Here is a 12,014-nt window from a genome sequence, read left to right on the forward strand (position 1 = left end):
TTGGTTTCTTTTAGGATTGACTGGTAAAATGCTGTCTCCCTTTTTTGGAGTGAAATGAGGCTCGGGAAGGTTAGGTGAGTTCCGGAGTCCAGACCCGAGCTCTGTTCGGCCCCGCACCGCGCGCCTTCCCAGAGGGCAGAACTGCAGCCGGCTGCTACCAGGGGCCCGGGCCAGAGGTGTGCGAGCAGAGGCTGCAGGCTCGAGCGCCCCTTACTGACCAGGTTGGGATTCGCCGCAAGTCGGACAAGGGTCTCTGCCCCTCCCCAGGGCGGTGGTCCGGTGACGTCACTGCCTCTTTAAAGACCCCCGCCTCCGCCCCCATCTCCACATTCTGCCGGCTACCCAGAGTCTTTGTGGACTCCTTCTCAGGTGAGCCTGGGCAGGTGCGCCTGTCGTGGGGGAAGGGGTAGACACCGGGGATTGCGGGGCGCATGGGTCGTGGCAGAGTTGGGTTGCGGTGCATGAGACGAACCTGAGCTGATTTGACCGCGAGCTCCTGGGGGCGGGGGGACGCCTGCACCCGAACCGGGGCCCTGAAGGGGTCCTTCGGCGGAAGGGTTAAGCGCCCCTCCCCCTGCCCAGGACAAAGGCACCGAAACCCGGGAGCCCCTCCCCCACCTGCGCTGCTCTCTAGGGCCAGGCCCTTCTGCCCCTCACCTGTACGAGCGGACCCCGCGGCGAGCGCCGCCCTTAGGCCTCTCCAGGGTGCGCGGCTTCCACGGCGGGGGGCTGAGGACACCCTCCTTCGAGCCAGACTCAGGGGAAATAGGGATCGAGAGCGGGAGGGGACGCCCTCGGATGAGCCGAGGCCGTAGCGCGTGGAAAGGGAAGGGGCCGAGAGCAGGGGCGCGCTTGTAAGAGGGAGGTACCGGGTGCCTAGGCTAGCGTGGCCCCCACCCTAACCCGGGACGGCCCGCCCCGTCCGATCTCCCCTGAGGTCATGAGTTCTCCCGGGTTATGGGCGGGGTGCAAAGGAATGGAGAGTCTGTCCTCTGGCCACCCGCTGGGGCTGGTGCTAAGTTTAGGTCCCAGCCCTGCGCGGGAACTTTGTGCAATGGAGGATCATAGGGGGACCCTGAAAGGAACTGATCGCCCACCAAACGACCTCCGAGACAAATCAGGATGTGAGGGGGCCAGAGTTGCCCCAGAAGAGCTGGTTCACTGGACAGACTCCAAAGGTGGCAGCTTCTTTTAGGGGAAATTGGGCCCTAAGAGGATGGCATTTGGGGCAAGAATACACAAGAAAATGTTACCAACCTTGGGAGTCTGTTGTGTAGGCCCCAGGCAGGGCAGAGGGCAGGACTCCAGGAGGCAGCTGGGGACCTTGGGAAAGGAAGTACTTTGGGTGGGAAGGGCTGGTGTTATTGTTTTGTTGTGTTTCTTCTCCACCTCTCCTGCCCCATCCAGGTTTTGAATGGGTGGAGCTGGTTTGAACCAGGCAGTGGTGAGCAAGGCCAGGACTGTCTGGCCACCATCCACACTGTATCTTAAAATCAAACTAGCAGCCACCTGTTTTGGGGCATGGATCCAAGTTGGGGTGAAGGGTTTGGACACTTATGTTGGATGCTAAGAGGAAACTTGGATCTGTTCTTGGTGTTAAAACTAAGTTTTAAGCCTGGAATTCATGGCTAGAGCCAACCCACCACCCATTTGCCCTGTGGAAACTACTGAAAAATTGCATTCTGTTGTTTCATCCCTTTTATCCCTTTGTACCCAAAGGGCCATGGGCTAACCTTTACATGTGTGTGTGTATGTTAGTAGTTCAGTCATGTCTTTGCAACCCTGCAGACTGTAGCTCACCAGGCTCCTCTGTCCATGGAATTCTCCAGGCAAGAATGCTGGAATGGGTTGCCATTTCCTTCTCCAGGGGATCTTCCCAACCTAGGGATCAAACCCAGATCTCCTGCATTGCAGGTGGATTCTTTACTGTTTGAGCCACAATGGAACCCCAGCATTTGCATGAAAAGAAAGTGAAAGTGAAGTCGCTCAGTTGTGTTCAACTCTTTGCCTGTCCGACTCTTTGCGACCCCATGGACTGGAGCCTATCAGGCTCCTCTGTCCATGGGATTCTCCAGGCAAGAATACTGGAGTGGGCTACCATTTCCTAGGGAGAAAAATTAATGCTGAAGCATTAAATACTCATTTGCCCTTGAGAAAATAAGGCTTGGAGCGTGCCTTGCCCATGTACAGGGTTCATACTGACTTCCAGGGTTCATACTCTTGGTGTCCTATGTGGTGGCTATGGCATGTGGCAAGGGACCTAGCGTTCATTGAGAATGAGGGGCTGAGCCAGCTGGTCTTAACCTTACTCTACTTTTGTCCCCCAGCGCAGCATCTCAGCCCCAGCCTCGCCATGGCTTCCGCTGGTCTGCAAATCCTGGGGATCATCCTGACTCTGTTTGGCTGGGTGAATGCCCTGGTGTCCTGCACCCTGCCCCTGTGGAAGGTGACCGCCTTCATCGGCAACAGCATCGTGGTGGCCCAGGTGGTGTGGGAGGGGCTGTGGATGTCCTGCGTGGTGCAGAGCACGGGCCAGATGCAGTGCAAGGTGTACGACTCGTTGCTGGCGCTGCCGCAGGACCTGCAGGCTGCCCGGGCCCTCTGCGTCATCACTCTCCTCGTGGCCCTGCTTGGCCTGCTGGTCTACCTTGCTGGAGCCAAGTGCACCACCTGCGTGGAGGACAAGGACTCCAAGGCCCGCCTGGTGCTCACCTCTGGGATCATCTTTGTCATCTCGGGGGTCCTGACCCTGATCCCTGTGTGCTGGACCGCCCACACCATCATCCAGGACTTCTACAACCCTCTGGTGGTCGAGGCCCAAAAGCGGGAGCTGGGAGCTTCCCTCTACCTGGGCTGGGCGGCTTCCGGCCTTTTGTTGCTGGGTGGGGGGCTACTATGCTGCACCTGCCCCTCTGGGGGCTCCCGGAGCTCCAGCCATTATATGGCCCGATACTCAGTATCAGCCCCACATACCGCCTCTCGGGGTCCCTCCGAATACCCCACTAAGAATTACGTCTAATTTGGGTAGGGGAGTGGGGGCTCCTTTGACAGTGGAGTCTAACCCACTGCACTGGAGTCATGGAGATGGTGATCCATGACAGCTTTGGGGTTGTTTTGGCTTCTTACTGGGGGCGGGGGGCAGTGGTTACTCCACTTGATAACCTACCTGGGGTCTGCTATTGGTGTTCCTCACTTTGGAAGATGGAGCCAAAAAGGTGATGCTTCAGTTTCTGGATTGTTCTCCACCCTGGACAACCCTCTCTTAGAGACCAACCTGGAACTGTGGTCCCCATGTGAAGGATACCATGCTGTCCCCTGCTGGTGCTGGGGGCAGGGCCTCCATAGGACAAGCCTTTCCTTGCTGGTCAAGCCTCTGGAACCCCCAGGGGCTCTCCAGCCTCATGTAGCCTCCAGAAGAGCAGGTGATAAGTTACCAAAGACCCACCAGTCTCCAAGTCTTCTGACCTCTGGCTCCTGCATCCTGAGTCATGTTCCCCTTGTGCTGACCCCTGACCTTCCTATTCCAGCCCCTGTGCACTTCCCATATCCTGCCCACACTCACCAGTTGTTACTAAATAAAGCATGTTTTGTTTGATTACTTACCTTTGGTGTTGCTGGGGAGGTTGCTGAATGCCAGACTGGCAGGAGGAGGTGGGCATGACTGTAACACCTCCCGTGTTCCGTCCCCTGCCCCGTGACTTGCATGGCCTGAGTGAGGTCACCGCCTGGGCATGACCTGGAGCAGGCCTTGACTGACAAACCCACGGGAGGCCATCAGGTCTTCCCAGCCCAACCACAAATACTCTGTTTATTCTGAGTTACAAATGCTCTGTTTATTCCCTACTTGAAGGTGGGGTGAGGGGGGAAGGTGATGGGCAGGGTCTCGGGGCCTGGAGGAGAGCAGCTGCTCTGGATCCCAGTAGTGGCCAGGCAGAGAGGGCCAACTCCAGGCCAGAGAAGGCATAAGGAGCTACTGCTCTTTGGGTGAAGCCCAGGTTCTGGGAGCAAGGGAGGACTCGGGAAGAGGAGGACCAGCCTGAATCCAGGACAGAAGAAGAAAGAAGCAGGAGCACCGGCCAGGTTGCAGGTGGGGCCTCCACGGAGGAGGGTCTAGGCTCACTAGGGCCAGGTGCTGAGACTAGCTCTGCAGCCAGGCCTGCTCCTGCCTCTGGAAAGTGGGTTCCACCTGGCAGAGGGGTGAGAGTGGAAGGCAAGGTTGAGAGCGGGGCAGCCAGCACAAGGTCAAGGTTTCCAGCAGCAGGCTTCCTGGGACATTTGCCTCACACGTAGTCCCTCTTGTCCAGCCCAGATGCCCCCGAGCGGGAGGGGATAGAGTAGCCCAGCCTCGGTCCCCGGGGCCGCTCGATCTGAGGCGGGGGGCACGTGCAACACAGTAGCCCCCCTCCCAGCAGAAGAAGGGCGGACGCGGCCCAGCCCAGGTAGAGGGAGGCTCCCAGCTCCCGCTTGAGGGCCTCTGCCACCAGGGGGTTGTAGAAGTCCTGGATGATGGCGTGAGCCGTCCAGCACACCGGGATGAGCACCAGGATGCCCGCAAGGAGGAGGAGGACTCCCGCGGTGAGCACGATGCGGGCCTTGGCTCCTTCGTCCTCCACGCAGGTGGTGCACTGGGCGCCCGTGATGGCCACGAGCACTCCGAGCAGGGCCAGCAGGAGGGCGATGATGCAGAGGGCCCGGGCGGCCTGCAGGTCCTGCGGCAGCGCCAGCAGCGAGTCGTACACCTTGCACTGCATCTGGCCCGTGCTCTGCACCACGCAGGACATCCACAGCCCCTCCCACACCACCTGGGCCACCACGATGCTGTTGCCGATGAAGGCAGTCACCTTCCACAGGGGCAGGGCGCAGGACACCAGGGTCCCCAGCCAGCCCAGCACAGCCAGGGTCATACCCAGGAGTTCAAGGCCAGTGGAAGCCATCTGTCCCCTCCCTCAGTCGGGTCTTCCCCACTCTAAGCGGCCCGGTTGATCAGAGGAGTGGGTCCGATGTTCCACACCTGTGGGAACGCAGGTGGGGGGTCTCCGTGCCCAGCAAGGGCGCGTCAGTGTCCTCTGACCCAGACAGCGCTCACCACATCCGAGAGCCTCTTACGGGCACCTCCTTGCTCTGTGCCCTTCACAGATGTGTCTCTGAACCCCCAGCAACAAATCCACCCTCGGTCTCGCTCAGCTGAGTGGCTGCCGTTCCCAAGCGGGTTCCGTCGCCCCTCAGGTGCCCTTCAGTCGGTCCCGCCGCCGCCGTCTGACTAACCAGCTTGCACAGACCCTCCCGACCCACCTGCCGGCAGAGGAGAGCCAAGCAGAGCCGCGTCCCTTGCCGGGGCTTGGTGCAGGTTCTAGGGCTGAGCAGCTCACTCGGCGGTGCCACCTGGGGACTCCTGGCTGCAGAAGAGGGGTTTTAAGGCCGAGGCGGGGGAGGAGCCGGAGTGATGGGAGGAGGCAGGGCTGGGGGTGGGGGGGCTCAGAGTCGCGGGGGGATTGGTGACCGGGAACGAACCGGGGAGGAAAGAACCTCCACGCCTGTGGGGACGCAGGGACAAAGGAATGAGGAGGAGACAGGACTGGCCCTGGCTCAGGCTGAAAGTGGGAGGACCCCTTGGGCACCATGCTGAGCCTCCTGAAACCCGGCCCCCCCGCTGTCTTTGCTCTCCCCCTCCCCATTTTGTTTCTGTTTCGTATTGCAGACACACCAGCTTCCCCAGTATCACACACCCCTGTCCCCCCAGCCCACCCACCCAGCACTCTCTAGAATCTGATCCATCTCCCGTCTCAGCCTAGTGGCTCTGGCGGCTCCCGAGGGAGAGGGCCCCGCCCGCATTGTTCCCCTGGCGACAGGTGCCTGGCGCCCAGCTCAGGTGGCATCGCCCAGGCAACGGCCTAGAAAACCACCCCCCCACCACCTTGACTTCAGCTCAGGTGTGCCTTCCCCCTCCTGTTGCTTTCACTGGGGGCTGAGCTGAGTGGCTGAGGGTGTCGTGGGGCCGGGGGATAAAGAGCTTCTTGTGACTGTGGGGGAAGGGGGAGAGTAGAAGGGGGTGAGCCCTGGTGGGGGGACAGCCCAGCGCCCAGCTCTGTTTGGGGAGACACCGCAGGGGAGGGCGAGGTGGGTGAGGCCCAGGTGACTTGGGAGTCCCTGAGCCCTGCCTCGCAGAACTCAGGACGCACACCCCTTCCTGAAGACCCCATCAGAGCCCAGGATTCCCCTTGTGGGAACAGCCCAGCCTGGGGGTCACACAGACCATGGCTCAAATCCTTCCCGCTCCCCCTCCAACCTACCCAAGTCCCCAGCCAGGAGCAAATTCACAGAAGGTCAAGCCTCCCTGGGTCAAAGACCCCTTTGAGAAACCTCACAGGACCCACAAACAGCAGCCCCTCATTTTGGGGGGAGGCATAAGCTCCTTCAAGCCCCTCCCTGGGTGCTAAGCACTGAGCTTTATTGTGTGAAAAGGGAGTTGGGGGCTGATAAAAATTCCTATCTCCAGGGTGATGGGGAGGACTCCAGGGGGAGAGCCTCTCCTCTCCCCCCACTCCCCCTGAGGAAGCTGGAGCTCATCTGGCCTATGGGGGCAGGGATGGGAGGGCACCGCCCCCTCCATGAACACCTAGTTGCTGCTCTGCTCCGCTTGGGACCCTGAGGGGAGGTCATCCACTTGTCCTCCTCATCCACCCGGTGGGGCTGCATTTACAAAGAATTCTAACTTCAAGTGGCTGCAATGCTCTGGGAACGGCTTTCAGCAATTCTTTGGAAAAGAAGTTTATATCTTGATCAGATCTGTAAAGGGATAGGCACCCCCAGAAAAGCAGGAGAATCCTTCCCCCTTAAATGAAGAGACTGAGTGAGTGAAAGTCACTTAGTCCTGTCCAACTCTTTGAGGCCCCATGGACTATACAGTCCATGGAATTCTCCAGGCCAGAATACTGAAGTGGATAGCCGTTCCCTTCTCCAGGGGATCTTCCCAACCCAGGGATCGAACCCAGGCCTCCCACATTGCAGGCGGAGAGACTGAGGCCAGTGCCAATCAGAGGGTCTGACAGGTGGACTCCAGTGGCTGGGGAGCCTCCCCAGAGAGGGGCAGAGACCTTGCCCAGAGAGGAACAGAGTGTTGGCCAACCTGGTTGCCCTGGCCTGAGAGTGGGGAGGAGGGTGCTGATGCAAAGGCTGGGAAATGACCAGAGCTCCCTGATGGCTGGGATGAGCAGGGGGAAGCAAGGGTGGGTTGTCCAGCTCGTCCAGGCCCCTGAGGACTCACATTTCATCGGGGAAGGGGGGATGTGGAGAAAGAAGAAGGGCAAATAGAGGCAAGCCTTCAGTGGGCTCCCTCCAGGGCTGCCAGGAATCCAGTCACACAGGTTTGGGTAGGTGTCAGGCGGCAGCCAGCCCTGTTTTCTCAGGAGGGCCCACCGACCCGCGCATACAAAAGGCCTCCCATCCTGGACAGCCCCAGCCTGGGGCCTTTTCTCTCTCCAGGCCTGGAGACAGTCTGCTTCTGGCCCAGAGTATAAGGCCACCAGCTCATCTTGATTTGCCTGGTAATTACTAGTTTGAGCAGAGTTCTGCATCAGGGTGCGGGGGACGGGGACAGTGGGTCAGCCTGCAGTCAGGCCTGGCTTTACTGTGTTAGTCGTTCAGTCGTGTCTGACTCTGTGCGACCCCATGGTCTGTAGCCCTCCAGGCTCCTCTGTCCGTGGGATTCTCCAGGCAAGAATACTGGAGTGGGTTGCCATTTCGTCCTCCAGGGGATCTTCCCCACCCAGGGATCGAACCTGGGTCTCCTGCATTGCAGGGAGATTCTTTCCTGTCTAAGTCACCGGGAAGCCCGGGGAAGAAGCATCAGGGACGCCTTGCTTTCAAGGCCCACCAAGTCCACTGGCAGCTCTCCCCTGCCCGCCCGCCTGCCCCACCTAGGCGACAGGGCCTAGTGGCGGCACTGGACACACCAGGTAAGCTTGTGCCTAGAGATGGCACTAAGCGGCCCCTAGGTTTCCTAGATCCCATCACCTACCCTCTGCACTGCCCCTCATGCAGCCTTGTGGAAGGTGGGCGCTCAGGAGATGAAGATGCCCCCTCTCACTGTTGCCCCCAGAGACCAATCCCAGCCACACCTGCTGCACATCTCCGCTCCTCTCCCTCCTGATAAGGCACCTACTCCCACAGCTCAGAGGGGGAGTCAACGTGGGGACATTCGTCAGAGAACAAGGAGGGGGGAGGACAGAGCCCTAGGGCACCGGGGCTGGAATGTGCCGCCCACCCTCAGCCCTCAGCCCTCCTCAGGCCGCAGCTAGGAGGCCCCGGGCCCTCTCTAGGGTTTTCTGGTCAGCCTTGATTCAGTAGGATCTGGGAACTGAAGGGTTAAAGTTGGGGTCTACAGAGGGGCAGGGACTCGGGTTGGAAGGCCATTGTTGGGGAGAGACCAGCACCCCCACTGTGAAGTTACCATCTCAATGACAATTTACCAAGTCCCCAGGAATCGCGGCCTCCTGGGAGAGAGGTGGGAGGGGAACCTTCTCTGCTATTCAGGGGGTGGGGGGCGGGGAGGAGGGGGGAGGAAACCGAGGAGTGAAAGAGCCAAATCGAACCTTTGTTCTCTCCAGGAGGGCGGAGGGGCTGGAGGCTCAGGTGGGCCCAAGAGACCGGGGCTCAGATGGAGGCGAGGGGGGAGGGGTCAGTGTCAACCCTATAGTCCATCTCGATCTCCTTACAGGGGAACAGGACAAAAGAGGGGGAACTGACCAGAGCCACCAGGGGTCAGGAGGTGGCTATGGGGGCTGCACAACAACCCCAAAGGCTGTGTCACCCCATTTCCTGAGGCCCCGATATAGAGGCAGAAAGCCCCCGGCTGATGAACCAAAAGGAGCAGAAGAGATTGACATCCCAGTAATAATTCTCCTGAGCTCACACCCCCATTTTATAGGCAGGGAAGGAAGCTCAGAGAGCAAAGGAACTTGGCCAAGAAAACATGTGGGAAACAGGACAAGCCTGGTGCAACCGCAGACCAACTTCAAAGCCACAGGCTCCATGCCCAGCATCACTGAACTTCCCGATGGTGAGCTGGGCCTCCTGGTGCGCTTTTCCCAAAGGCAGTGCCATCTGTCCATGGCCAGCCGAGCCTCCATAAACACATCCCCCTGCATCTGACTCTGCGGGAAGCCACCCTCCACCTGGGTTCACTTTCACCCTGTCCGCGTTCCTATAGCGGGGCTTCCCAGGTGGTGCCAGTGGTAAAGAACCTGCCTGACAATTCAGGAGACATAAAACACTCGGGGTCCATCTCTGGGCTGGGAATATCCCCTGGAGGAGGAAATGGTAACCCACTCCAGTATTCTTGCCTGGAGAATCTCATGGAGGAGCCTGGCGGGGCCCAGTTCGTGGGGTTGCAAAGAGGTGGACACGACTTTGTGACTTAGTATGCGAGCATGTGTCCCTGTTGCAGAAAGGGCTGTGTTGGCTTGCCACCCACAGATCAGTGGACTCTGGGTTAGACCTGGTGTCAACCCCACACAGGTCTCACTGGGCAAATTCACGACTGCCTAATCTCGGTATCACCTGGCTATAAACCAGAGGGAGAAGCCTGCCCTGCCGAACTCTAGGGCCACTGGCCCAGGCCCCATGTGCCCTGCATATCTTAGGATTTATTGGAGGTATTGACTCTGTGTGTGTGTGTGTGTGTGTGTGTGTGTGTGTGTGTGAGCATAATGACAGTTTCACTTGTAAACCTGTGCCGACTCCATTGACTGGGTAACGATTAACTTTATTATCAGCCATACTTGTCAGCTTTCCACCAGCAGCAGTTATCCATCTGAAGCTCTGAGAATGTTGTCTTCTTTAGGAGCCCACGTTGTCTTGTCTTTGTTTACTGTCTGAGTCTTGGCTCAGAGGGCAGGAGGGCCATAGGACACAAAGAGGGGAGAGGAAGCAGTGAGCTGGCAGCAATGGGGACTTGGCCACCATTCAGCTCAGGGGAAGGTCAGTCTATTTTTCTTGTTCGTCACTGAGGCTTCCCTTGTGGCTCAGCTGGTAAAGAATCCGCCTGCAATGCAGGAGACCTGGGTTGGGAAGATTCCATGGAGAAGGGAAAGGCTACCCACTCCAGTATTCTGGCCTGGAGAATTCCCTCACAAAGAGTTCACAAATTCGACTCGCAAAGAGTCGGACACGACTGAGTGACTTTCACTCACTGAGAGCTTTATCAAGACACTTGGTCCATTGGGTCCTGCTCAGGGACTCCAAGGGTACCCAAGTCTCAGGTTTAGCAAAGGATAGAGCCTAAAACATGGTTTAGGGAAACTGAAAGAGAGAATGGCAGGTGGGTCAGCCAGCCCCACAGCGGGAGGACACTGCCTGTATAGATGAGGGTGGCGCCCAAGCCCTGGGAGAGATTGAAGGCAGGAGGAGAAGGGGACAACAGAGGATGAGATGGTTGGATGGCATCACCAACTCAATGGACATGAGTCTGAGCAAAGTCCGGGAGATGATGAAGGACACGGAAGCCCAGCATGCTGAGATCCCCAGGGTCCCAAAAAGTCAGACACGACTTATCAACTGAACAACCCAAGCTCTGGAATGTCTCAAGATCCTTAATTACTTAATCCTTAATCATTCTGGACTTAGGGTGGGCCCTGTATTCAATGGCAAGTGTTATAAGAGAAAAAAGATGGGGGGAGATATGAGATACAGATATAAGGGAGAAGGTCCTCTGAAGATGGAGGCAGAGTTTGGAGTGATGGAGTCACAAACCAAGGAACACATGGAACTGCCAGAAACGTCAAGGAAGAATCCTACCCTAGACCCTTGGGAGGAAGTGTGGCCTGGGGACATCCTGATTTTGGACTTCTGGCTTCCAGAACCAGGAGAGAATAAACTCCTATTTTAAGTCACCCAGTTTGTGGTGGTTTGCTACAGCAGACTCGGGAAACTCATCCACTTCCTTTCTTGCTCCTGGATCCCAGGCTCTCAGAGGTCCCCCGAGGTCAAGTTGGCTTCCTGATACCACTCCTGATCTGCTGTAGAAGAGCCCACTGAGATAGGGCGTCTGCCTGGTTACCTGAGCCCAAGCCACCTGAGTAACAAAGGGAACTTTATTCTGTGCTGTACACGCTGGGGAGAAGGGGGGTGGAAGGGGGTGGTAAGGATGGGGAGAGGACAGGGGCTTCCTCTCATGATTCACCCTGGGAGCTTTCCTATCCTGTCGGTGTGACTTCACAGCCCTTGCATGTGACACTCCTGTTCCAAGGCCCAGTATCGATTGTCCATCAGCACCACTGGTTTTCTGGTGCTCCCAGGCCCAGGGGATCCTAGGATCTATTTCAGCTGAAAGTTTGACTTCTTAAGACTTAGAAGGCATGTCTGAGTTTCCAAGAAGCCATACAAACTTGAGCAGAGAACTTTAGTGATAGTATTCAAACCTTTTATTATACAAGAGAAAATGAGACATTTTGCATACTAGCAACCCACTCCAGTGTTCTTGCCTGGAGAATCCCAGGGACGTCGGAGCCTGGTGGGCTGCCGTCTATGGGGTCGCACAGAGTCGGACACGACTGAAGTGACTTAGCAGCAGTAAAAGTATTTCAAGTTTTTTGTTTTCATTTTCTCGAGCTGTGTGCTGTGGGCTCCTCAGCCCCACCCGCCCAGATCACCAGCCAGTTTATCAGTACAGGGAATTAGTTCCATTCTCAAATGACCAGGCCAGAGGCTTCTTGTAAGGCAGTAGGAAAAAATGGAAGAAATGACTCCAATCTTCAAATGAGTTTATTTTCAGGCCTGATCTTTCCTTCTCCAACTTAAGCTGCTCCGGACACGCCCTCCCTGCTCCCCAGGCCGTGCTCCGACCCACGCCTTCTGAACCTGTCCGAGGTGAAGGCGGCGAGGGGCACAGTCCCTGGGTCCAGGTAGGGCTGCCTACTCACCCGCCCGCAGCCCCTCCTGGGCGGGGAGGGCCGGGTCTTCAGCAGGGAGGAGACAGGAAGAAGTAGGGCGGCGGGGGTGGCGGCAGCGGCGGGGGG

At 57.9% G+C, this 12,014-nt stretch overlaps 2 protein-coding genes across 2 annotated transcripts; one reads left to right on the forward strand and one right to left on the reverse strand.

The window, feature by feature from the left end:
• Positions 1–225: 225 nt before the first annotated feature.
• Positions 226–3,602, forward strand: CLDN6 (claudin 6). The gene is made up of 2 exons (XM_006059734.3): positions 226–369; positions 2,328–3,602. The coding sequence occupies exon 2, from the start codon at positions 2,354–2,356 to the stop codon at positions 3,017–3,019; it is 666 nt and encodes a 221-aa protein (XP_006059796.1). The 5' UTR covers positions 226–369; positions 2,328–2,353; the 3' UTR covers positions 3,020–3,602.
• Positions 3,603–3,817: 215 nt separating this feature from the next.
• Positions 3,818–5,382, reverse strand: CLDN9 (claudin 9). Its single transcript, XM_006059733.4, has one exon. It carries the CDS (start codon positions 4,932–4,934, stop codon positions 4,281–4,283), a length of 654 nt encoding a protein of 217 aa, XP_006059795.2. The 5' UTR covers positions 4,935–5,382; the 3' UTR covers positions 3,818–4,280.
• Between the last annotated feature and the right edge of the window lie 6,632 nt (positions 5,383–12,014).

The sequence above is a fragment of the Bubalus bubalis genome, chromosome 24 (assembly GCF_019923935.1).
Source record: "Bubalus bubalis isolate 160015118507 breed Murrah chromosome 24, NDDB_SH_1, whole genome shotgun sequence".
NCBI lineage: Eukaryota > Metazoa > Chordata > Mammalia > Artiodactyla > Bovidae > Bubalus > Bubalus bubalis.